Raw genomic sequence first — 27,684 nt, 5'->3', positions numbered from 1 at the left:
CTGTGACACATCTGTGCCCTATCCTTCAGCGCGTCCCAGAGTGGACGTACTACCTAGATTATTGCGTCACCCATCAGCTCCTGGCCAACTGACAGGCACCAGAAAAGCTGTTGGGATCGTATTACAAAAGATTACAAAAAGCAAATGACAACTAGCAGCTGAACACAGAGATGCTGGTGTCTCTCTAAGATGGGGATTCCTCCCAGTCACATATAGCTGCTCAAGTGTTTGCCTTTAAAACAATTTTTGTTCTTAATGAGTGGTGTCAACCTAATGCCCCTGAAGAACAAAACTTTCCTGTACCACCACAGTAACAAGATGCCAAGTAGATAAAACACCTCCTCTTTGAGCCATGTGCAAGAAGGTTGAAACAGGTAAAACACATACAAACTTTTTGCAGTACATAACATAGGACCTTATGTTCTCTCCCTTCACTGGGAAACCTCAAGTAACTCAAATAATCTGTTCAAAAAGTTTCAAGTTTCTCTTTCCCAGCCTTCATCTACTTTAGAGCTTAGGGACTTACCACCAGTATCTCACATGCTTGCTCAGGAAGCACCCAGGCTCCTCCTCTTTACCCTGTCTGCTTCCAGGATTTTCCTCTTCTGTAGCCATTCCTGCTCCTCCATTAGAGGGCTGTAGATAGCCCACGCTCCCCTGCTTGCTGTGCCAGGTCAGCACATACCCACAGCCTGCAGAGTTCCTTGCCCACCTCTTTCTCTTGCCTTGCGTGACTGTCCCCCACAGCCCTTCACCACCTGCTAATTAGAGGTGAGCCGCCTCACCCCCTGGCAGCAAGGCAGTGGCTGAGCCAGCCAAGCCCCCTCACAAGCACACCTGGGGGCATTTAAGTAAGTGGCCCCATCCCACACACCCACCTGGGTCAGGTCCTAGAGCTGAGTAAAGCCCAACCTAGCTGATGGCTGCTGCTCTAAAACACCTCCACCTCACAGTTCCAGTAATGTGCCTCTCCCTGCACACCACTGTGCTTTGGGCAGCAGGGACAAAATAACCAGGGCAGCACATAGCAAGTGTCTTCGCTCAGTTTGGAAGACTGGATCACCAGATGGATATTGCAGTGATTGATATATTCATTTACACCGTCATATGTGTAGTATATACTACATTTTACCCCATATATGTGTTTGCCAGATAATGCATTCTATTTATCCATAGATCCTTAGCTCACATTGCATCATAAAAAAAAGGAAAAATTTGCAGAGGGTGAATGCCTGTTAATCATAAGCTAAAGGGGAAAGGAAAAATTTTAAGTGATATATAAAGGGAGGAAGTGACTCAGTGGGTGGGAGGGAGGGGACAAGCATTCCAGACAGATGGGACATGAATAACTTTTTCTCTCTTCTCTCCCAAGTCCTGCAGGAACTGCTGTGTTGAAATAGTCAGTCATTAACTATTTGATGAGGTTTTAAAATCTGAACTGAATTCTCTGGATGTAACCAACTATTATTACAGGGTCTGCATCGTAGCAATGCAAGTGTTGGAGCCCTTTGACAAGCCATAGTGGTGAGGGCAGGACTGAGCACTCTGTAGGAAAAGCCACTAAATGGCGTCAGCTGTTCAGCTCTGCACAGCCCCAGTAATGCTGAGGGAATCAGAGCAGTAGTGATTAGTGAGTTTGCAGACCAACTGTGACCAAGCAACAGGGCTTCCATCCGCACAGCCAGCAAAAAAGCTGATATGCAGGCTCTGCTGGCATCGCTCATCCTGCAGGAGAGTCGGGCCCTTGTACACACTGGGTGAAGGTCACACTGCAGAAAATTACTGTGGCCCTCCCAAAATCCCCTGGCTTTTGCTGTCCTCTTGAATGCAGTCCCTGGGGCAAATTCTTCCACTTAACAGCATCCACCTTTTCAGAGGGCTGGGGTACAGGCAAAAATGCCCTTTTCGTGCCAGTTCAAGAGCAGGATTCATGAGTGCTAATAAGTTCCCCTGGTGCCCATGGGAAACCTCTCCTACTCAGTCCACCTTCTGCTTCACAAACAGGCTCTGAGAAAACCTGAATGAAGCATTTCCCTTCCTGGATGCCAAAGGCTAATTGACCAGCATGAGACCTGCTGAACTTGGTGGAACCAGGGTGGATATAATCACTCAAGAGAGCCAATAACCAATTAACTGAATGGCTTCAGCAGTTTCAAGGTTTGCCTATTCATTCAAGAGAAAATCAAAGATCAATTTCCTAATAAGCTTTGTAATATCTGCTATTCCTTCTCATTATTATTATTAGTATTGCAGCAGTGTTTTGTGCATATAATGAAAGAGTAAGATGAGTTGGGAGGGCCTGAGTGGTAGGAAAGGAGTGGGCAAAGTGTGAAGCCAAAAACCCATATATACATACACACAAATATATAAACCAGGAATGCTGTACAAGCCTTCCATAGCACAGACCAAGCCTTCCATGGCGCAGGTCATGATTGGATTCTGACCACGAAGTAAGTGCCTACTCCTGCTGATCACTTTTACGATTCATCAGAGTTTTTGCCATAAGGAAAAGCAAAAAACTTGATTACAGTCACCAAGTTCCAGTGTTGTGGCTTAGCCTGGCCTTCCCAGCACTGCCACGTTGGCCAGTTGCTGACAGTGGGCAGAAACCAGTGGGAGCCAGTTGGCAATTGCATGGCAGCCCAGAGCCCAGCTGCTCCTGGCCTTGCTGTGGTGACAGCATGTGGCAGGCAGGTCACAAGCACACACTTTCTTCTGCCACTGAGGACACAGACCTCTGGCAGAGGGCTGGGGCAGGTAATACCTTCATCTGCCACCGTTCCATCCACCAGAGCCCCAAGAGAGGTGCTCCTCAAAACCCATCATTGCTTTGCCCTGCAGTTCCTCTATGTGTTTTGCTTTTGAAATTGCAGGTTCCTGCTCTCTCTGCAGCTGAAATGATGTGCCCTTTGTCAGTAAGCCTCCAGCACTCCTTGCAGTCTTCTCTCTTGCAGTAAGGCAAGAAACAGCAGTGCAACGTACAAATTCCTCCCTGCCTCCCAATCTCTCCTTTTCTCCTCCCCTGAAATCAGGAACCCTTAGAGATAATGATCTCACCCATGAAGATACAAACAGCATCGTCTATATTTTTCAGCATCTCCCTCATATCACGTGTTACCAGGCAGCCTTCTGATGAGAGTGCAGGTTTCCCTTTCTGGTGCTTGGCTCCGTGTGGCCTTGGCAAAGTCCCCTCCACAACAGCAGAGCAAGACTGCTTTCATTTCTCTCGTGCATTTTAGCTGAGAGTGTTTTACTAGAATGCACAACAAGCAAAACATTGCAAAAGAAGTCTCTAAAGGAGAAACTGAGAACTCAGAGGAAGGGGAAGATGCTGAAGCCCTTTTCTAGAGGAGCTATAGCTGAATAATTGTCCAAGACAGACTGGCTTGTTGACTTTCTCACAGCAAAAGGCATGGGGCTGTTTAATTGATTTTAGCCTGTAACTAAACATATACTTCTTTCAATATAATGAACAACAGTGCTACAATACTGCTCTCCTAATGTAAATTGATCCATTACAGATGAGTGTTTAGATCAATGTGTGATGTCCTGATTGGAAATAAAACTGTTTGCTCAAGATCGCTATAAAGACAATGGGCACTGATAGATGATATTTATGTGACAAGGAATGGCTCTTAAAAAGGAGATTGCCAAGACCACGTCCATCAATTATGAAACCAGCATTCACCCAGCAGCAACACAAGCATTTTTAAAGACAACAAGAAAGAGGAAAAGATCCCAGTTACCTCTCTCAGCCCCACAGTCCTACTCACTTTCCAGTATGGAAGCTCCTTAGCTCCAGGCTCACTGGTGTGTGGGACAGAACTGCCTGGGCAGGGCACCCAGTGCCCGTGGTCGTGGAGGGCTGAGTGATGCTGTTTATCTGCCCTCATTATACTGGAGCTCATTTCCTGCACAGAGCAGCTGGCTTCCACTGGGAAAGTATACCAAGGTCTGTGTTCTGAATGCTCATGTTTTGCCATCTCCCCCTATTTAGAAAGAAGCTAATGGCTCCAGCTACTTTCCCTGTCCATTGTGACCAATATGTGCGCCTCTTTTGCTGGTAGGTGTTTGCTGTGGTCTTTCATTACCTCACTTGCATGGGACATTTGTGTTTTCTCCCCTGTGTACCAAGGGGGTTGCTGGAGTATGGGCTTGCCTGGACTGTGTCCCAGCCATTCATTACTGGGGCAGCTGCAAGCACTTCCCTTTCTACTGGGGCTGAGCGTCACCTTCAAAGGGCACTGCCAGTGCCCACCAGGGTGCTTGGTGGGATGGGACTGTGCCTGCACCATGGCATGGAGCCTGGCAGCCTCCTGCCATGGTGATCCCCGGCTCCACAGGCAGGAAATCTGGGCAGGATGGACCCAAGCCCCCCCTGGTACCCTGCATGGCAGGCGCTGGGTAGCCCAGCACCCAGCCCTCCCCGGGCACTGGCACCACTAAAATGGCCACCGAAGGGGGTAAAATGGCCACCCCAGGCACCACCATAACACCTCAGCATGAGCTTTCCCGAGCAGCTGCTGCTGCCCAGGGGGCAGCGCTGGGAGCACCAGGCGTGCCTGGCACTGTGGAACCAGGCAGCCACAGATGTCCATGCTGGGACAGAGCTGAGCTGGCTCGGCACAGGGACACCCAGCTCGCAGGGGGTGCAGTGGCTGTCTGTGAATAAATTGGGTGGTGGGTGGCCAGAGGTCAGGAAGGGACGCTGGGTGGGGGAGATTTAATGAAAGGACAATGTTGACACAGAACAAATGATGCTAAATGGCTTGTGAAAATAGATCCATTAAGGGAATGATATTCTGCAACAGCCTTTAAATACAAATAGAAGAGACAAATAGCCTTTAAATACAAACAGAGGGGACTTGGTCGGTTTGAGAAACCGATGGCTGGGCCCTGTGGTGAAGGACTGCATTTGCAGGTCATGTCCTGCTCCACTTTCCTTGCAAGAGTGCCCTTCATGTTCATGAGACCCATCTGCTGCATTTTGTCCTCCTGAGGGCTAATACATTCCAAACACTTCTCTGGTCATCTCTGACGATAAATAGCTGAGACTGTGATGAGTCTCAGCATATACTTTCATCACACAGTAAAGATGCACTGAGGCTGTGCAGCAGGGAACATGTTGTTAAGGCAAGAAAGAGTGGTTCTCTCCTCTCAAAGCCAAGGGTGTGTGCTCCTACTGACCTGGTCTAACTTGGGATATGGAGGGGCCACCTCTCAAGTGTATTTGTAAGGAAGGTGTTAGGGGACATCATGGTGGTTGTTGCTACTCAGGTACCACTGCTCATGCTCATGTATTCAATCATTTCAACCCAGGAGCAGATATATCAAGGCCGTGACAGAGGAGCTCTGTTGCTCTCAGCATCATTCTGGCTCATGCAAGGTTCAGTGGTGTCCTTCCAGCAGCCTCTTTCTCCCTTTTTCATCCTTCTAAAGAAAAGCACGGTATCAAAGTAGGACAGAGGAGCTGCAGTCTCTCCACCACTGTGGACAAAATGGCTCAGCTGACTTTTGGGTGTTTGAGGAGGGTTCAGCATAACCTCCAACACTGTTTCATGCTACCTTAATAGCCCTGCAGTGCACAGAGAACTGTGATATGAAACAGATGAGAACTGCAACAGAAAATAGCTTTTCTGTGAGTGGTTGTCCTTTGGGGTAGTGCCAGCATTTAACTTTGTACTTCACAGTCCTATCGTGTCATGAAGCACATCCATTTAAACATGAGATATAGAGACATGCAGCACATGGGTTAAGAAACAGGCAGGCACAGCCTGCTGACAACACCTCAATGAGGTTGAGACTAGTGTCTGTCTCTGGAGGGGTCCACATGGGTGTCATTATCTTTCTATCCTAGAAGGGTTGTGGTCCATATATGCGCACTTTGTGTTTGGCTGGCACTTTCTACCATGAAAGAAGTCAGTCACTCAGAAAGCCCCAGGTTGAAAGTTGTGCCCAGAGTCACTCAGTGAGGAGACATTGGCACATCTAGTCTGGTGCTGCAACAAAAGCAGGTCTGGAAACTTCCACATGCCTACAGCATGGGCCCTCCAAGCCACCTGCCATGGTCTTCCACAGGTGCACCCATTCCTCATGGTAGTTCAGTTCAGGTTTATTCTCACTGGCTATTGCTCATTTCACCAAAGCTTTTGCCAGCAAATGACTTGAGACCAGCAAAGGTCTCAGCCAGGTAGGTTCCTAGGAGGATGCACACCAGGCACTGGCAGCACCAGAAGGCATGAAGCACATTGCCTTCTTCTGTTATAACAGTGACAGATACCATCTGCGAACATTCCAGGTTCACAAGCAGCAAATAGCCTCTTTCTGTCATTATACTGATGGACTCTCGAAAGGAGTACAAGAGGGAACTCTGTCACTAGCCAAAGTAGATTTTTCCTTGAAACAGCCTCAGCTGAACACTAAGACCTCAATTCAAGAAAATTCATTTGATCATAACAGCTACTTCTAATTAAAAAAAATTTCCTTAATTACCTGGAACTTTCACTCAGATGAGAAAAGCCTAAGAAAAGACAAAATCAGGAAGGGAAAGCCAAATTCCCCTTAGAATATGGTACAGATTTAGTAGGGAGAGAAACCACCATTCAAACAAACTACTGAGGGCAACAGTGATTTTCCAGCTCCTGAGGTCTTCAAATCAAGACCAGATCCCTTCCAAAGGGTAAACTACACCACTCCTCTTAGGAGGAACCAGCTGTAGCTCCTGAAACACTATCATGGGACAGAAGGGATGGTTTTCTTGAGCAAGTGCTGCCTTGCAGACAGAGCCAGCAGTTGCAGGGCTGGATGGCGAATGGTGTGCCAGGTATGTGTGGGACCCCTGGCAGGGTCGAGCTGCTCAGCAGCAGGAAAGCCTTCCACACAGCCAAACTTTCTGGGGAACAGCAGCCACAAGTCACCAGCTCAGCAGGTGAGCCTCACTTTGTCTCCCACCACCTTTATTCCCTCTGGCTATAGCAAACCACACCTGCCAGTCGAGCAAGACCAGCATTTGGCCATCAACAACCAAAAATTTTAGAAGGAGGGGAAAACCTGCAGAAATCTGCACTTGAACTGCTGCTGTCTCTCTCTCACCACTATCATCGTTTCGCCTGAGGTAGGGCTGACTCACCCTCAGCACGCTCCCCAGCTGGCAAAGCTCCCCACTGCCTGCACCACAGCCCACAGGTTTCCTGCCATCACAGAGAGATGGGGCTTTCACACTCCTGAGCTGTCTGTGTGTGAGCAAAAATGAAAGGGGTCTTGGCAGGGATGCCAGAGCCACCTCTTTCCACCCTTGCTTCTGTGAACTTTTCCAAAGGTTTCAAGGGAGGCCTGCATTTGCTGTTCCCTGTTGGCTTTGTCATATTGCCTGCTCCTCAAGTCTCAGGCTGCCAGTGTCTCTCCCCTGGATGACTTGGCTTGTGTTATTTTGTGTTAAAACCAGTATGTTTTTTTAATGGTTATAAATAAGTTAAAAGTGCATCTTTAATTAATCACTGCACTTTATATTGTAAGTAGAGATTTTTTGTAATTACTCGTTTATGATTTTAAGATGCCATTTGCTCACTGTCAAATGTATCCAGCCTTTATCCCTCCATGTTTAACGGGTTCAGGATAGAAATAAAATTTCATCAGTGAGGATTCTAATCCCTTTAGTCTAAAACAAATAATTGGTTACTAAGTAAATGGGAAGAGATTGATGGATACTTTTATCAAAGCAATAATGAACTTGAGGCAATAGTCAATATGTTCATAATCTTAAAACATTTTAAACTAATCTTAACATGTTTATTTTTCACTCACACAGGTTTGAAATTGGAAATACATATGTCTGGATGACTAAAACATGAACAACAAATAGGAGCAGCAGCATGTAAAGTATAGAGAAGTAGAAGCATTAATAGAAATATTTCTGCTTTAGCAGCTATTAAATGTTGGGGGTTTTTTACGGTTTGGAAGAAGAACCCATATGTTTATAGGATTTTTACCCCCCAATTAAAATATGTGTGTGTGTGTGTGTCTTTTTTTAAATCTTATTTAGCTTCACACACACAGAGTGCATGTATAAAATTCTCTACCAGTGAAGTTGAGAGCTGCTTCTCCTTTTGTTTCTTGCCCTACTGGCAGGCAGAAAGGACACCCTGTGCAACACCATCAGCACCTCCACAGCATCTGCCTGGAGTGCAGGTGTGGTTTTGAAGGCCAGTTCATGCCCTCTGTCACCTCCCACGCCCATGAAGACCAGTGGACCCCCAGGCTGACCGGCCTGCCTCGTGCATCAGAACTGTGCCCACCGGTCAGAGCAGAGGCAGCACCACAGCCAGGCACCAGATGTGCCCGTGCCAGCTGACTGTCCCCATGGAAGGGGCACAGGCAGCCCAGGACCCTCTCAGAGGTGAGCATAGGGAGAGCAGTTGTGCATCCCAGCAAACAGCACTCGACTAAATGCTGTTGTGCACAGCTTCCAGGTGCCCTGAGCAGACAGAAAGATGCTTGGTTTTATGTGGTCTCAAATCAAATACAAGTGGCAAGCAGGTGGCTGGGTACCCAAAGATGTGGTTATTCCCCCCTCTTCCTTATTTTTTTCTCAAGAGAGCACATAGATATTTTATATAGGATATAAATAAGCCACAAAAAAGGGAGGAACTATTGCATTGGAACTATAGAAAAAATAATAAATGCTTTTAAAAATTGCTCTACCTCAATTCCTAGACAACTCAAGTCTGATGTGCAGTATATGATTTGTCTGCTAGGATTGAATCCAGACACTTACCACTTTGTTAGCTTAAGAATTTTGAGCAATTTTTTCCATTTATCTGTATTCTCCCCAAAAACATTTCACACATTTCTCAGATACATCAATCCTTCCGGCATTCCTCTACACACTCAGTAGGATGCCCTGCTATAAATATAATAAAGCCTTTTATTATGTCCATTAACCATGGACATGTGTGCTCCAAAAGTTTCCTGACACGCAGTCATTTGTGGCTTTTTAATTATAAACAGAAAAAAAATCTACGAGCAAAAGAAGACAGCAGACTGGAAGTGGATCTTTGTGTGTGTGTTTTGAGTATATTCTCCTAAGGGCTGATGGCACCCACACCCTCCTCCTGATCCCATCACAGACTCCCTATGTGTGCACATACATGTACACAGAAAGCCAGTAACACAACAGATCAGTCCTGGGGGGTACAGATTTGTCAGCTGTGCTGACCCCAGGGGCCTTATGCAGGTTTTCAAACCCCAATAACACCGGTCAATAAACTCTTATTTCAACAGGCAAATACGCCCCCTCCATTTTGCAGACCTTGCTCCCCTTGAACTCGGCAGAAAAGAAAAAAGGCCCAGTAAATTACTTGACAAATTAAGTCATATTTATTGAATGCGTTTTATTTCAACAACCAAAAAATTCTAACAGCCTAACAATGCACATAAGTTAAAAATTAATTATCACTTAGTGATAACGAAGATAAAGTTGATTTACATGGAAAAAAGAACATTTACAATATGTTAATCCTTATTCACATTGTTGATACCGCAATAAAACACAATTTGTTTTTTTTATTTTTTATTTCACAAAAAAGGCGGAAAATTGTGCTTTGTTAAGAGGCACTACAAGAAAATTTTCTTTCTCCAAATAGATATTATATGATGGATATTGAATAAATAGACATATATGCATTGTAATTCGCAAAGTTCTGGCAAGACCACAGGCTAAAATGCCCACAGATTCACTTAGAACCACTGCAAAATTGGCAGTGAAATTAAAAATAAAAAGGCAAGACTCAGCATTGAAAAAATACCTAATAAAATTTTTGGTTGAAGTGTAAAAGATACCAAATGTTGATGCCATCATCAGATGAACAACCTTACTTAGCTTGGCAAAATTCAGTTTCCTTTCAAATGCATGGAGTGATTTCAGCTACAGGATAAGAAGACAGTTTTGAAAGCGTAGCTCTGAGAGAAACATAAAGCAGCAACCACTGAAATTCTGATTAAAGCTGCAGCATACTACAGAACTAAAGGATGAAGAGCAAAAGGGGCATTAAGTAAGCAACCCACCATAATTTGCAAAGGTATATGAAATTTATGCAGAGATACTCATGTTTCAAACATTAGCTCTGAAAAAATCTCATAAAAACTCCAGAGGTTACTGAGCAGCTAGAATTAGCTTGTATTGCAACGTCTTCTCCCTGTATATTGTCTGTTCTGAGTAAATATCTACACGTAGAGGTTTGTTTTTCGTTTTTAACTCCTACCTTTTATACCTTTCAAATATATAAATAGTATTAACAGTTATATTACATTGCCTGGTGTAGTAAACAGAAAGTAACTTTCAAAGGTATATTGCATGAGGTCTTTGTCAAGGTTACGTGAAAAGCCCATGTGAAAAAAAAAGGAAGAAAAAAGCCAGAAGCCTCGTTTGTAGTGTTACGGCTGCAGTTTGAACAGGCGTCTGAAATCAATCCAGCTGCAAGGTGAGGTCTCTGTCTCGGAAATCATTGCACAGAAGTGAAAAGTAAATGCTACTTGGTGTCTCTTTCGACATGATGCCTCAGAGCGGGTGGATGCTATAGTAGATTGCAGCTTTAGTGCTCACGCCACTGGAGAGTCAGTCAGTGTTAGCTCTGCTTTATGTAACGTGGCTGCTACCGGGTCACCGCGGGACCCTCGGCCCGGGAGGTGGGCGGGGGGGTGTGCAGGGCCTGGCGGGAGGCTGGGAAGTGCCCGTGCCTCGGGAGGCTGGGAAGTGCCCGTGCCGTGGGGAGGTGGGACCTGCGGCTGAAAACACTTCATTTCACTGGCACAAAACACGTGACAGAGAGGAAGCCCAGCTAAAACAGAAACACGGGGGAGGCTGGCGAGGAGGGCGAATGGGGTGTCAGCAACAGGGTGTCAGCGCTGTAAACCCTCGGTCTGTCTGCAATTTACCTGGACAGGATTCTCAGGATTGTGGCATTTTGTGTCGCAATGCAACTTAACGTGTGTGTTTTTCACTTCAGTATAAACAAAAAGCATTGACAAGAAGGAAGCTTATAAATTTCAAGATCTGAAACAGAGAACAGGTAAATAAAATCCGCTGTAAAATGTGGTTGATAGTATGAATTCCATACATGAAATCTCAACACATTTATCTCTTTTCTCTTTCTATAAAGACTTTGTTAACGGACAAGTCTTCTATGCACTGAATTTCAGTTTCAGCTATTCTGAATCCCATGAAAACTCATCTGTTCACTACAGAAAGGACTATCTGGAGAGTGGAACATGCTGTATCCTTTTAAGTGTGCATTGTGTTCAAAGTACTTTTAACTTACTAGTTTTCTTTTTAAGGTGCCCTGATTTGTTTTTCCATTTTCTCTCTTTTTTTTCCTCTTTTCTTTTTTTGGCAGTGTTGATTTACGTCTTTAAATACCTCAAAAATTACCCATCAAGTTGCCAGATAGGAAGCCATATAATAATGAAAAAAAAAATCAGGGATAAACATAGAAAATAAATAGGAATTCAAAAATAGTCACCACACCCTGAGAGCAGGCGGCAGTTTATCAAAAAGCCAAAGCAACTCATTGTGAAGTGGTTTTAATACATAAACAAGTCTCATCTTTAAAGAACTCATTTCACAGTCTATACTTTTAGGTTGTAAAGTTCCGTCCCATGCAATTTTAATATATATATATTTTATGTAAATATATATATACACACACAAAGTTGTAAATTTTCCTTCATTAATTTCATAGGACTTTTTCTTCCCATTTACTTGCTAGATGTCCCTTTCATAAGTGCAAGATTGATGAAGGCATAATCCTATGTGACTACAACAATTGCTTCAGTCAAATGTAGGAAGTGTAACACTCGAGTGTCTGTGTCAAGGCAATGTCTGATCGGGCAATGCTGAATTCATTCGGTTTGCACATGGATCATGCGCAACGGAAACAAACAAACAAAAGGTAAAAAGAGAAAAAAAAATCAAAAATAAACCCAGAAAATCCTTGGATCAATGTATTGCTTTCTGCGCCCCTGTCTCACATTATCTCTGGTCGATGTCCGCTGGAGCCGCCTTGCTTTTGTCGGGGTTCTCCTCCTCAGGCTCTACTTTGTACATTTCCTCAGAGCCTTCCTCGCTGTCGTTCTCCTCTGACTCTGTCAGCAGCTCCTCATCCTTGTACTCTGCCACGTCAACCACTGTTCCCAAATGCTCTTTTAGCTTCCCGTGGTGCTTTACGTGGTAACGTTGGTTCTGGAAGAATTTGATGATGGTGTGTTTGGGGAGATCCAGCTGAGCAGAGAGGGTGTGGATGGCTTCCTGATCAGGGTAGAGACCCACGTCATGAATAAAGCTTTGAAGGATACCTAGAGCTTCCAAGGAGATCTTGGTGCGGGATCTTGGCTTTTTGGCACAACTGTCCTCGGCAGGTGGAGGAGGAGCCTCTTCTCTAGGTGGGGAATTCTCCTTTGCAGGCTGGGACTGCTGTCTGTGCAGCACCTATAAGATCAAACAGACACAGACTTCACGTACATGCTGACCCCCTTGGTGCTCGAGATAAGGACACTTGTACAGGCCTTTACACAGGGTCTATTTTGTTTTGGTGAGGAAAAGCACAATTAATATCCTTTCTCCACTACCTTTCTACCTTTGAAGACAGCTGCACCGGTAACTATAGACTGAAAGGAGAAAGCAATATAAAAGGCAAAAGATATCAAATAAATATAAAGCCACAAAATAAGTAAGAAATACAAAATGCAAGTAATAAAAAGAAATATAAAATAGCCAGAATAAAAGTTAAGTCAAAAGGTGTTACAGTCTCATGGTCAGGATGACTGGCCAGTTGTCCCATCTCAGACAAGTCATTCTCCTGCTTTGTTCCTCTTCTCCCCCTCCTTGATTCCTCTTGTCTTTTTAGGCTAGAAACTCTCATCATTTCTTCAAAATGCCAAGTACCACAAAGGCCTAGACATACATGGGATTGTCAGGTGCTACTTTATCATGAATAATGATTTGGCATTAAAATCCATCACAGCTGCTTTATGGAAAAAAAAATAATGGAAGTGCAGAGATTTGTTAACATTTCCCATCTATGAAGAGTGACAGCATAGTAGCTTCACATAGGTGGCTTTAATGTGTCTCCTGAACAGATTTCTCTGTATTACATCTGTAGCAATTTCACCAGTTGAGGAGTTCTGAGTTCAAATAATTATAGCCCTCCATTCTGAGAAACCCTCTGGGCAAACACGCTTTGCAGTCTTGTAACAGATTTTCACCAGCAGTATCTCCTTTTCGGCAAGTTTAAAGAAAGCATATGTAGCTCTTAATCTTCCTAACAGCCACTTAAAATGACTAAAAAGGTCCTTGTGCAGCCCTTATTCCAAGGAAAAAAAATACCTGCTCTGAATTGTGCAAAACACAGAGGAGTTCCACATGCTTTCTTTAAAACCAAATCTATACAAGAGAGATTAACGGAAAAAATCCCCTACAGGATTGAGGGCTGGATTTGCCCAGAGGTTTTTTCAGATGCGGGGAAATAATTATTAGAACTCAACACTCAGAGCTAACAAAATCAATATGGATAACTATTTTCTTCCACAAATAAGAGGGAATTCTGGCTCTTCAACCAAGAAGAAAATGTCTTTGCTGCAAAGTGTACCATCCAGAAAATCAACCCTACATTAAAGCTCTCTAAAGGGAAAAAATAAGGATAAACAATGGAAACGTGCTGAGAACTTGCACTGAATTTTACACACGTACTGAGCCACCAGTAAAATGCTACACTAGTCAAGTTATTACTGCAAGTGGGAAGTCCGCTGTGGAATATCAGCCCGTTATGCAAATAAATAAAAAGGCTCTATGGCAAAGAGCCCCTGATTAATTTCCTTCATCAAACGTTGGTGCCACAGTAATTTGTAACATCAGCGACCTCCAGGCATGGCTTCTGAAGAGCAGCTCGCAGTCCCCAGCCACTGCCCACCGCACATGTGGCCAGGGAGCTGAGCCTGGAGGAGAGGCTGTGACAGCCTGGCCAGGGCACTGCCCTTCCCCTGCTGCACCTGGTGGCACTCGGCCAGCCCTGGGGGGCTGCAGCTCCACCGAGCACAGAGGCAGGACACAGCACCACGTCCCTCATTGGTGCCTCAATGAGCAGCTAAGAGCAGGTGTCCCACTGGTGACAGGCAGAGCTTGCCACACTGCGGGCAAGAGCCGCTCGTGGGCAGAAACACTGCAAACCTGTTTCAGTGCCAATACATACATTTTCCTCCCAAGCACGTAAATGCTCAGGGTGTCGTAGAAATGGGGCTAACCAAGGAGCAGGGGAAAGGAGAAACTCAAATGGAAATGACAGATAATCTGGTTTATGTTTTATTACATCTCTTGTAATAAAAGAGCATAATGTTCCAATGCATGGAATCACTCAGCTGGCTCTTGGAGGATTTCTTTTTTGTCTATGGATTGTTTTCAAAGAGAAGGACTGACGTTCCCAAATAGAGAGGTTACAGACAAGGGTGAGATCCATACCTACGTCAGCAGGGAGCACTGAAAGCAGCGCAGCCAGGATTGCTGACACTAGCCAAGGACCCAGCCTCATAAATTTGTCACACAGACCCTACCTACTTATCTCCCCTGTAGTGCCTTCTGGCCCTGGCTCCTGACACTGTAAGACCCAGAGCAGCCAAAATCAAAAGGATTTAGCACTACAAATAAACTGCCAGGGAACTTACAGACAGCGTCACACAAAAAGCTGCAAAGGAGCATTGCTAATCAGAAGCTGGATTCAAGTAGCAGTAACAGAGATAGAAACACATCCAGAAAGGGTGAGAATTACTCAGTTCGTTCTTGTTGGACTTGGAAGGGGGCTTTTTTCTCTTTTCAGTTGACAAATAGCATGAGAAACAATCCAGCTTGAAAAATGTTACAAGACTTCCAATCAAATATAATGATGAAAAAATCCAACAATACAGGATCAGCAGCAGTAAAATGTTTAATTTGAAGGAGATGAAGAGATGCCTACAGCATCTATAAAGCAATCAACCAAAGAGAGGGCTGAGAGCGGGAGGAAAAGAATTATTTCAATTAACCCTTCCTTTTCTGGAGTGACCTCTCTACCCTCTCCAGAAGAGAAAACACGTAACCCAGGGGTTATCAGTGCAAAATATTAGAAAAAGGTTGGATTTTATTTCGCTTACTGTTATCCTAAGTAATGAAAAAGCCTAAAGATGCTCGATGTTCTTGTAACAGATAAATCTCATTATTTTGCTAGCTTCTGGGGGCTTTGCTCTGGATTGCCAGTGGCATTAACAAAGGATTTCAGCCACGCTACATTTTTCAGTGACACAAGTTTACCCATATACAGAGAGGTGGATAAATGCACAGAATTTCCTTCAGGTTTAGGCTGTGGTCAGTTTTGCAATTCCTTCTGACAATATGGACTATTTAACACAAAAGAGAATGCTTTTCTATGCAAACCAGATCAACTGCTGGGGCACACAGTACAATATGAAATCTAAATTACCTTTTTGTTAAATATTTGTTTTAAACTACATTTGTAAAGCATGCTGATCAGTTTGGGTGATTTGCTTACTTCATGTCTGGTTCTGCACGTCACAGCCTCACTGAGGAAATGGACCATTTTTGGCAGTTCCAGATTTTCAGATCTTGGGTCATTATTAAGCTCTTAAACCCACGGGTAAAATTTCAACTGGCTTCACGCACTGCTGTGCACACCCTGCCGTAACACCTTGGTGTTAGGGTTGGTGCTGCTCTGAAGAAGGAACCATCACTGATCTTCTGTGACAAAGTACAGGGTGCAGCGCATTTTCCAGTGCAGGTAAACCCCCAACAGTGGTCTGACCTACCACCATGTATATGCTGGGCTTCTGAGAGAAGGGACAAAAACAATGGCCATGCTCAGCTTTCCTTTTCCCAGGAAAGGAAATCCCCCATGCCCTTCCCCACCTCTCCCCAGCCACAAGTGGGGCAGCCTCCTCCTCCTCCACATCCACTACCATCTGGAGCTGACTTCCCTTCCCCATCTACTTTCAAATCAAATGTGAAGATACAGATTTCCTTCCATGCCCACAGGACTTATTTTTTCCACCCCTTCAACAGATTTGATTTTTAAACTCTATAGGTGCGTCTGCCAACTCAGCATTTCAGAACAGAGCAGCTTTGGAAGATGCTGCTTCATGAAGGTTCATTCAGGTAGACTTTCACCTCACACACAAACCCATTTTTTTCTAACAAATTAACCTGTCCTGGTAAAAAACTTGTAAGAAAATGACTGTGATGGAAGTTGACTTTAAATGATAAAGTGACTGGTCTTAGATCGCACTGCACTGAAATATGATTTGAAGGCCACAATGAAAACCAGCTGGAAGCCATGTGTAAAATATAATAGTACATGCCTACAGGGAAGGAAGTGAGATATTGAATGATTAAATTTAGGAGAGTATATAATGTAGTGTATCATTACGGGAGTGATCAGGATTATTTGTAATAAGCTAAGGGTTTGTGGTCTATCTAAAATCCAAAGCCAAGAATTATTTGGGGGAAGAGATCGCTGAACTGTTTTACACGAATCCATTCCCCATGTCTCAAGGATGCTTCTGCAGGAGAAACCTGACTTCAGCGTTCCCACAGAAAAGAGAGGTGAGCAAACCCAAACTGAAAGATGAATGTCATGCAATTGCAGTCTGTGTCTGTACTGCATTTAATTTTGGCTGGATTCACTATGCCACTGATGTTTGTTTCCATTTCCACCCACTTTCTGGCTAGAACTAGACATGTAAAATTGGTGAGTTGCTAAGGGGAGCCAAGCAGGATATGCTTGAGCGGGGTACGCACACGCACTCGGGCAACAACAGCAGCAAGGCACCAGCTGGCAACACTCACTCCACGACAGGCCACCTTCCATTGCCTGAGCAGCCTTTGCAGCACATCGGAATCAGGAACTGCATTTCTATGGGAAAAACCCTCGCTCTTCTGTTTCGTAGTGTGGTTCTGCCCCTCCTTTTGCAGATAGGATTACTCATGTGAGCTCCTTTCTGCTAGGATTTGCTGAGATGATGAGCTGCCCCCTTACTAAGAGAACCACCAAAAATGTCACTCTTGAAACACTGCATTTGCAACAGAGACTGCCCTTGTTGAACAGACACCACCTTCCTCTGTGCACAGAGTGAGCACCAACAGGTACCTCAAGTGGCATGTGTTGGCCAATATAAATTTTCATAACCCAAACCCACAAGGAGCAAAGTTGAATGGATTTGCCTTCTCTTTGCCAGAGGAAGTTTAAATAGGATGTTGGAAAAGATTTCTTCACTGAAAGGGTTGTCAAGCACTGGAACAGGCTACCAAGGGAAGTGGTGGAGTCACCATGCCTGGAGGCATTTAAAAGATGTATAGATGTGGCACTTAGGGACCTGGTTTAGTGGTGGGCTTGGCAGTGCTGGGTTAATGGTTGGACTCGATCTTAAAGGTCTTTGCCAAGTGAAATGGTTCTATGAATCTATTCTGCATGGTGCGAAGGGGTCTTGCCTTTTAGCTTTCCTTCACGTTTACGCTGCTCTCATAGCCAGCCATAACACTGTATCACGCCAAGGATTTTTATGCCAAAGATGGCAAATTTTTAGCCTGCTTAAGGAGCCCCAAATAAAAGCCAGAGAGAACATGCACATGTTACAAACGTAGGTCCAGTACTTGCACTTGGTACACCCAACACCAGTCCTCTATTACATCCCTTAAAGCATTCACAGCTAGTCAGCGGGAGTCGCCACCAATTTGACTCCACACAAAAACAAGTCACTACATACGTCATGTAAAGGAGCCTGTTGGAAAAGTTCATTCCGAAAAGACAGCTGAAGTCAAAGGGAGGGTGGAGGACAGGCCTAAACAAGGTGTTCAGCTGCACTTTACTGAGCAACATGTGACTTCTGCAAGCCGAGAGCCCACAGGCAGTGCCTAGCTATCATGTTAGGAGTTTACTTAAGAGATAAACTTTATCACCTTGCAACAAAATCTTATACCTAGAAGGAGGCACTGTCCTTCTTAGCAGATCTTACAGGAATAATCTGGAGAAGATAATCCATTCAAATAAACAGCCTTACACTCCTTAGCCATGGTCTCACTTTCTTCACATATAGAAATGTGCAAGAAGAGAACAGAGCAAGCTGCTACCATAAACAGGCTTGCACCCTGACAGCCTCCCAGGCCAGGGCTCACAGGGGTAAGAACATTAATTAGACACAATCACTGTGCCAAGACTCTTTATAGGTTTTTAGGAATGTCTGTCCAAGAAACTGTAGCAGAAGTTACAATTTGCACCTGTGTTCATTTCTTTCCTATTCAAAATGTGGCTCTTAGACTACTCTTTTTTTTTGTCCCCTTGCAAAAATACATTCATTTGGGTAAACACTGCAGTACTAGTTGCAGTTCCAAAGGAAGTATTTTCTCTGGACTCATTCTCAGAGTGATTTCACACCTTGACACCATAAAGCTGTGTTAAAGACTGTGGTTTAGTTTCCTTGCTTTTCTTGGATTATACAGTATCCTAAGGTCAAAACTCAGGGAAATCCAAAACTGTTATTAAAAAAGAAAAAGTATCTATGAAGTGATGACAAATTGCAGACTACAGGTGTTAGATTACATTTTGACTCCAGGCAGGTTTAATATACTTTAGTTTCCTTTTACAATTGCCCTTAGCAGGTACTGTTATCGGTAAGGGATTTAAAAAAATATATGGTACTCAATAAAAGAAGACCGTGTCAAAAGAAATCAATATGAGCGTGCAAAATGGTAGGAAGTCTGACATGGATAAATATGTTCACTTTCATCTAACTTCAATCTGAGCTTCTTTTAATTTTGTAGCTCAAATGCTGGTGCACATCTTGTGCATTTTCCAATGCACCTTAGTAATTGCTTCACAAGAGTAAACACCCTTATTAGAGATAATTATAATATATGTCTGTGATATGATGTGCCCCGTCTCGTGCAAGCCAGACCAAACCAGCCAATCAGAACCGGTGGCTACAACAGCTTTTAAGCCAGCAGCCCTGGGTCCCATTCAGCTGCAAAGACAAAGCAGTCACACAGTAAAAAAATCCTCCAAATATTCAGGCCTTTCCTATCAGCCTTCATCTGCTCCTGACCACCACTGGAGCCAGAATATTGGATCAGACAAGCCATGTGTCCTAATCTCTCAGCTCTGAGGTACAAGTCACTCTCTGAGCCACACAAAAGGGGACTGAGAGAGAACTCTGAAGAGAGAAATGTGTCCCATGAGGAACCTGAAGTCAAAGGCAAGTTTGGTTTTGAGGCCGGAATGCACGCTGGTTGAAGTAATACATTTCAACATCTTTGGAGCACACTTGCCACATGCTTCCCTTTGCTTTACGGTGGTTGCCTTGCTTAAGGGCAGGAAACAGGCAGTGATCTGAAAGCATGGCAAGACACTGAACAAACACTCAACCTCTGAAATAGTAGCCCCATCCTGCAGTTCTTGTCTAGAACAAAACTGTCAGAAATGGTCAAAAAGGTGACAAAAAAGACAACAAGAATTAAAAAAAATCAAAACAACCAAACAAAAAACAAAAAAACACCCCCAAATCAACAAAACTTTCAGTTGTACATTGCTTTTGCCATCCCATGCAAAGTGATAAGTATAAGCAAAACACAATTAATCTTGACTTGAAGGCAGGGGGAAGGTGTCTCCCCCCCTCCCTGGCACACACTGCTCCCATTAATGCTAACAGGAGCTTAGCATGCATCAAAGAGCAAATACACCACAAAACATTTTTAAGAGCTATCATCACTGAAGATAAAATATAAATTACAGCCTGATTACACTGCGCTGCAAAGAGGCCACATGTGCAGCATAGCTCGCAATGACAACTGCAGATGACCAGATAACTTTGGGACAGGTCTAAGGTTACTGTAAAACATCTGTGCAGTGGAATCTTTCCTTGTCTTTGCTTTCCTTTCAAGAAGCTGTGGCACTGCTGTCTGCACAGTTTGAAGAATGTTTACAAATCAGCTTGACAAAGAGAAAAAAAATTTCTGCCATCACTTGACCACAATCATGATCTTATTCTTCAGTAATGCGTGGTTTATTTCCCTTTCCTGATCTCTGTTAATAGACAGCACGTGCCTGCACAATAGCCACTATTTTGTCTGTATAATGTTAAAAAAATAAATCACAAAACTCTGACAATGCAGAACAGTGTCCCGGTGTTTCCTGGGGTAACTGCTCCCCCTCGAATGCTAACTCAACTCTTCCCACAAAAGCACAGGCACAACTTTCATTGCTGTGCAAGTGCCTGAGAACTAGCTGATTTTATGGGGCAGCATAAATGAGCTCATGCTGACGAGCATTCATGTATTAGCTCTGAATTTCCCATCTTGGGCTGGTTTAAGCCAGATCCTTAGGTTTACTGCAGAGTAACTGTGGCCAGCAGTGGGCATCTCTCGAATACCTGGCTGCAGCCTGGGAGGGTTGTCAACAACTAGTCTTCAGCCCACAGGTGGAGCTGGCACATACCTACTGTGTAAATACACAACAGGCCAGATTCATTCCGGCTTCTGCTGGCACAAACCAGGGTGCTGGTGACAGAGCAGCCGATGCAGTCAGGAAGTGTTGCACAATGTCACTGCAGACTCTCTCCTGAAGGCATCGGTGATGGATGGCTCCATTGTCTGGGGATGGGGCACAGCCAGCACAGCTGGCACGGGGGCCAGTTTGCTGCATCCCTGGCAGGCAGGCAGGACTCTGCCGCCCTTGAAGAAGCCAAGCAAGCCTCTCTTGCTTGTAACCTGCGGTGGCAAGGCAGCCTTCCCCACGAGGGAAAAAACGACAGCCCTTCTGCATGGTGATGCTAACTGCAGTCCCACTCAAGTGGGGCTTTCAGCATCTGTGTATGCACTGAGGGCCACAAACCTTCTAGTTAAAATTTACCTTCTTCAAAACAAGACCATGAGCTTTGTGGGCCTCTGACTTTTCTCTTCAGTGCTTTCTCTCACAGCCCTAGCAAGGCTCTCCAGGGTGCTATGGCATGCAGGCTCTGCTTAGCAGTTCCCAAATAGAGCCTGAACTTGGTTGTGGCTGGATGGAGGGTTTGTCAAAGATTTCAGGTCGATTCTGAGTTTCCCCATTCCAACTCTGTTATTCCTAATGAGGAGCTGGCAGAATACCACAAGAACTAAGGAAGCAACAAAAGGCTTTTTTATTTGCTTTTCTGCAGACAAAATACTTCTGGTATCCTCTACACTTTTTTGTTTAATTAACACTACACATGTTCTCTGTTTCTTTTGCAAATCAGAAGAGTATTTGTGGGCAGTGTGAGCAAGATCTTCCCTGACAAGCCCCAACCTAGAGGTCAAGCTCTAAACCCCTAACTATGGTGGCACAAATGGCGCCACTATAATCATGTTGTTTTCCCGTTACTCAGACCAGGAGTAGGCACTGCATTATTTCAGGAAGAATATGTTTGGATTAGACACTGGATTCTGGTGGGGGGTAATTATTTGTCCCATCAAACTGTTTTAGGTCCCTACAGTTGGCTATTTGGGGTTTCAGGAATACCCAACTGTACTGCTAATTTTTACAATGGGAGCAGTTAGAAGTCAGGAGAACCTGACTGTTATGGTTAGTGAAAATAGCAGATTTGTGCTGATAAAACACTACTCAGCATGTTTTATGGCTTTCAAGATGTAACCACCAATGCACTTAATAACAGGACTTGTGCAAACTATACTGTGTGAATCAAACACATAAAAGTATAAATATTCCCTTTTTTAGAAAGCAAGTCTTAAAAAGTGCATTATAATCAACTACCATGGTAAAAGCAAAATATCCAGCATTACCACACATGCAACTGGCATAATGTGCTTTATTATACCCTTAGCTAGAAGCTGGGTAAATAAAAATCGAATGACCAAAGTACAGTCTCCTGCACAGATTAGGTCACTGAAGACAAGATGCCGTAGAGAATTAGATCTGAAATCCTTTATCTTCCTGATTAAGCTCTAGAAAAGGTGGCCATGTCCAGAAGAGAGAGGACGAAGCTAGACTGGCCTCTCACTCTCACGCTGTTGAGCTCCATGTCTCACTACTCTGATCTGTATCTATTTTACAGATTCTGGATACTGGAAGAAAATGGCTTTATGGAAAGTAAACAGCATGTGCAGTTTATACTCAGAGGTTTTTGTTCATTTTTAATAAAATGGTTTAATATATGGCTAGTGAGGCAGCATTAGGACAAAGCAGAAGATGACACTGTTATGGCCCTGGGATCCATCCCTGGCTTTGCTGCTGGCTGCTGTGGGGAGCTCTGTGGACTGCTCAGCCCATGGCTGGCTACACACACATAATTGCTGGAGAAAAGCTCACTCTTAACACTAGCCTGCAACTACTGTAGGTCTGTGTGCAAGAAGCCTCAGGGTTTTGCTAGAAATGCAAAACACCATTCTTTGTTTCCGTAAGATTAGGATTGTGTGGCATTTTTCAGTCAAAAACGTCAACTGAGTGACATCAAAGTATTGCCTAAGTGAAGTCTATCTACTTTGCCAAGCTGTTTGCCTGGGGTGGCAGGGGGGTGGTGGTGAATATTCTGACAAAGTTCAAGCAGTTGTTTAGGCATTTTTCATGAAACAGCATATTCTGGTTGCTTTTATTCAGAGCAACTTTTGCTCTTCAAATTCTTCCTGTTTTCCTTCAAAGCATTATGTTGCTTGTTGCTCTAAACTGCCACAAACCTTTATTTTTTTTTAATTTGAGCTGCAAATAATAATTTAGAAAGGACCAACATATTTTTTCTTTCAGTATTTCAGAAATGTCAGCAACCCCTTAAACTCAGCTCCAGCATTTCTATAGCTCTAGGCTGTACCACCCAAGGAGCAGCAACTCATAGCCATCTCTCTACCCACCTACCTCCTTCACCGTTGTATTTACAAAGGGTTGTACTGATGGAAGCTCTGAAAGCATGAAATGTAATGTGGTTTATAAAACAAGATAGATGTGAATCTTTTCTATCTCAAAATCCAATAAAGCTTATGATTTTTATTGCATGTGGGAGTCCTTTGGTCAATGTAATACTGATTAGCAGCTTGGCCAGTAAGTCTGATAAAACCAGAAAGTACTTTCGAATATATTCTGGCCAGAGACACCTGGGAGTGAAGCATATGTGTTGCCGCTGATGGCCCCAGGCTTACATACATACCTTGGGATTTCTTCCTTGGTTCTGTTCTGTCTCGACATGGTTTTGTTCTATTCCCTCCAGAAAGAACTACTCCAAGACTCTCTTACCCTCAAATCTTCACAGAAAGGGGGCATCATGTTAAAGCTATTCCCCCTCATCTTTCCAGCATGCATGAAGCCAAAAAATTTACAACCCGATTCAGCCAGGGCTCTGGGTTGGACTTTAATGGATCCCAAACAGAGTAATGCAGCATTCTTACTCCTGATCCAATTTGAACAAGGAAACATCAGGAATAACATTACTCCAAGTCAGCAATGCTTCCCTGGTGCTAATCAGGCCATTAAAAAGGCATAAGCAGTTTGTGTGATGCAAAGGGACAAAGAGAACCACAGAAATGAATCAAAACCAGGGAAAAATTAGAGATTAAAAGTAATAATACTCCTTTCAGCAAACCACAGTCTGAATGCATGATAAGTGGCTAAAAGACATAATCACTGCAAGATCTAGAGACAAAAAAATGTCTCCTGACTGCATGAAATGTAAATTAAACTCGCCCTGGTACAGAAGCATTTCCTTCACAGAGCAGTTACTCACTTACTGGGTTTGCCGTTGGGAAATCCAGAGCTGGTGCTGCAAACGAGAGCTGCAACAGCTCACCCTCCCTGATCTCACCTATGGAAAACACACATGCTCAAAGTCAACAGCTGGAGGGAAAGGAAGAGAAACCCAAATGCAGCACACTTGTTAGAAGAGATTTCCATGGAGGTTCCCTCCCCAGATAAGCAGATGGCTTTCAGTTAGTCAGGGTTAGGGACTGCCCATGTGGTTTCCTGCCTGCTTGCCTTTTTAGCTTATCTAGACCTCATCAAGATATTCAGTCCAAAAAAATTAGAATGGCTAAGTACAGGAATTAGGGAAACTAAATAGAAATGAGCCCTGGTCTGCCCTTGTGCAGAGGAGTAGGGGAATCTGTGCCTATGGGTGGGATGGAGGCAGCAGTGTCGACCCTTCTGCCAGGGCAGCCACGTTGGGCTGTGGCACATCACATCTGCAAAGGCTGGGTCAGGTCTCCTTAATGCCACAGTGCCTTCTCCAGGCACCAAAGCCATGCCTAACTCCATCCAACACACTCTAGGCAACAGCCCATCTGCTTTGAAAATCTCCCCTGATGTCAGTTTACAACCCTGCCTGCTTTATCCGTGGTGCTGGTGCCCGCCAGCAGCCCAGCTCTGTGGCATATTCCCAGCCCCACTGGCAGCCCAGCGTACGGCTACAAGATTTGAAAGCTCTGGGCAGACACTGGCTTCTGCAATGCTGTGCATGGGAGCAAAGCAAAAATCCACCAGGAACGTATGCACAAGCCGCCATATGGAAAGGGCATTCTCAAATTAAACCCTGAAACCCAGATGAGATCTGAGCGAAGGACAGTTTCACTTAAAGGAAATGTCTGAGGTCAACCAGCAATTAACTGAAAGGTTCTGATTGAATACGCTATTGACTGCGCTCACATCAGACAGCTTCCTGTTTATTATACCTTATGGGCTGTCTAGGTGCCAAGACATTAAGCTGTCAATAATCTATTAATACTAAACAGCTCCTCCCTCCTTACTCCCCCCATGCAAATACTCTTAGGCTAAGAAACTGCACTAAAAAGATGGAAATTTTTGAAGTGAGATGGAAATGAGCTTTTTAGGGTATTTCTTTGCTTGCTTCCAGCTGCAAGTACAGCAACATTCTTAAACAATATAACACGCAGCCTATAACTACATGGAAAAAATTGTGTTAAAAAAAAAATCAGCCATGATTGAGACCATATCCTGAAATCTGGCTTTCTTTTCCAAGCCATCTTTAAACAGTCTAAGTTAAATTTAATTAACAATTTACAACAAGGAGAGAGAAGTTATTTAAAGAGAGGCCTACAGGTCCTTAACATTCAGTGTCTGGGAAACAGTTGTATATAAAAAAAAAGTTTTAATGAATTTAATAGAGAAAAGCACTTTAATTAAATGCTGTCAAAGAGGATTGTATTAATGACTGCACACAAAGGAATTTAAAGCAAGCCAAGTATATTTAGCAAATAGGAAGTAGGCTTTCAGAGGCTGCAACTATTTATGTTTCTGCCATTGCAATGCATCTAGGAGATCGCGTTGCCAATTGAAAGCAGTTATGTTATTAGATATGATTTTATTTATTATGGATTATTAAAATTTCAAATGCTGCAGGGAATACATTTATTTCACTTCTAAAATGAAAGAACAAAGATATTTCCTGCTTGTTCGGTAAGAGGAAAAATAGAAGAGGAAATAAATAATAAATAATAATAATAACTTAGCACTTAACTAGTGAAGCGCTGTCCAGACAGATCTTTTTATGGGGCTCGTTGAGTCCTGGAATTTTAGTGTGTCTCTTTCTTTCTGCTACAACTGGATGGATTCGCAGTTGCTACCCAGCTTCCCTCAACAGAGCATGGAAAGAGGAGGCAGCTCTTACTCCTTGAGGATACAAGGGACTTCTGTGATACTCTGCATGTTTCAACTCTAAAAACTACCAAAATCTCACAAAAAGAAATCTTGGTTGCCAAGCGTTTTGCAAGCAAGATTGAGAACACCCAGGTTTTCCAGATCTAGCCATGAGACTTAGCCACAGAACTCTCTTAAAAGCCCAGAACAATTTTAGGTCTGCATTAAGCCTTTTTGCAGAATGTGCTCACCTTCTTCAATATCCATATGATAGGACTTGTACCAGGAAGGAAGGAGGCTCTTCACAACTCTCTCTGCTCACGTGCCTTGGATTCAAGTGTGGCACATTAAATGAGCATGGCCTAATAAGTGCATAATGTAGAGGTCCAAACCATAAATTTGAGAAAAAGCAACTAGAAAATTCAAGGGTGTCAACATTGTCTTGTACTACGATGGCACAAATAGCATAAAACTAAATTTAGCCCCAACTGGAAACCAAGGAATGTTTTTTGACACAAAGTTAATGAGATGGCTGGGTCTGTAATATCCAGGATGCGTTCTGTGATTTACCACATCCTTTTTGCCATATGCAACGCTAAGTGGTTAATAATGATTTTAGATGTTTCAAAGTTCTGAATGTTCCACCAGGGGCACCTTAGGCATGCTTGTATTCCTTGGTTTCTGAACACCAAGTCTTTTTTAAGTTAGGGACCACAATGGGAGTTAGTCCCAAATTATTGGGTTTAAAATGTTTTTGTTTGTACTGAAGATTTTCACCTTCTAATTTAAAACATGAAGAAGTGAGTAGAAATGGGGAAAAAAATCATTGGAAAAGAGGCACAAGGGGATACCTACTTCCTTTCACAATGTGAGTAGCATTGTAAATGGCGAAGTTCAATTTTCTAAATACATTATCTGATTTTTGTTTAAGACTTTAATAAAAGTCATGTGTGATGTGTGTTGAGAATGTAGCCTTTGTTGTTCCACAGCTAGGGATCTTGCAAACAGCTTCGCTTTGTCTGTGCCAAGATATTTTGGAATATTCTTTGAAACACTGTAAGCATAGATGACTGTGAGAAAAAATATGTGCTACTGTACTTCTGGATACTTGATGCGTGAGAATAGTGCATACACACAAAAACACTTCCCCTTTCAATCTGCAGTGCCTGTAGAAGTCCATACAAACATGGAAAAACATGCTAATCCTGAAAAAAACCCCATATCCCCACACATGTTACAGTCTCTGAGTATTTCCAGCTATTCGAGGGGGGGGGGGAAGAAAAAATAGAAAAAAAAGGAAAAGAAAAGAAAAAATAAAAAAGAGCAAAAAAGGAAACTGCACACCAAAGAATCTCAAAAAACAAAGACTGGCTCTGGGCAAGGAGACTGACCATCTACATCCTGCTTTGTCATAGCCTAACTCCCAGCACTGCCCAGAAGCTGCACCATTTCCTTGGGGGACACTGTGCAACATGGGAGGAAGAACAGCACACTTGGTCTCATAGATCTTTAGGGGAAAAACAGTGCAATGTGCTCTGGTAGCACAATACACAATGGTTTTCCTCCCCATGTAATTTTTACAATTGTCTGTCTGCAGAGAAAGGCCAGCTGCAATGATCCAGGGCTCTGACTTTATCCTAAGATTTCTGTAAGGAGCCTGAGAATAAAATGCTGCATACAACCAATAGCCTATAAACATTTACACATCTCTAAAGCCTGATATTATAATTTATGAACAAGTGTGAGGGACACAGAGTATTTAGGGAGCATTAAAATGAAATTAAAAAGAGCAATATTTTTAACTGCAAAAATTCTCAAGCATAAATGGAACTCATCTAGTGGTGTTTCAGTCTTCAAGGTTTGCCTGCTGCTGGCAAGCTTCAAAGGTTATGTGAATTTAAAGAGCTTTATTTAGTGATCTTGCTCTAGATGTTTGCTCATCCTCAACCTACTATGACTTCTTACAACACTGGCAGCTTAGCATTTACAACAGGGCCAGGGCTGTAAGAAATGTGGGCTAAATCTGGTCAAATTGTGTGTGAAAGGCAAA

The 27,684-nt window shown here is 43.5% G+C and overlaps 1 protein-coding gene across 5 annotated transcripts in view; it reads right to left on the bottom strand.

The window, feature by feature from the left end:
• Window positions 1–11,378: 11,378 nt before the first annotated feature.
• Window positions 11,379–27,684, bottom strand: part of SATB2 (SATB homeobox 2) — a 128,603-nt gene continuing 112,297 nt past the window's right edge. For all 5 annotated transcript variants that reach the window (XM_027725718.2, XM_027725720.2, XM_039378851.1 and 2 more), the window contains one exon: window positions 11,379–12,481. In XM_027725718.2, coding sequence (XP_027581519.2) covers window positions 12,026–12,481 — 456 coding nt within the window. In that variant the 3' untranslated portion in view covers window positions 11,379–12,025. The remainder of the gene's footprint in view (window positions 12,482–27,684) is intronic.

This window comes from Pipra filicauda, unplaced genomic scaffold (assembly GCF_003945595.2).
Source record: "Pipra filicauda isolate LSUMZ 115617 unplaced genomic scaffold, ASM394559v2 scaffold149_size4050908_pilon, whole genome shotgun sequence".
In the NCBI taxonomy this organism is placed as follows: Eukaryota; Metazoa; Chordata; class Aves; order Passeriformes; family Pipridae; genus Pipra; species Pipra filicauda.
The sequence above is the reverse complement of the archived record's forward strand: the minus strand, read 5'-3'. Positions and strand labels throughout refer to the sequence as shown.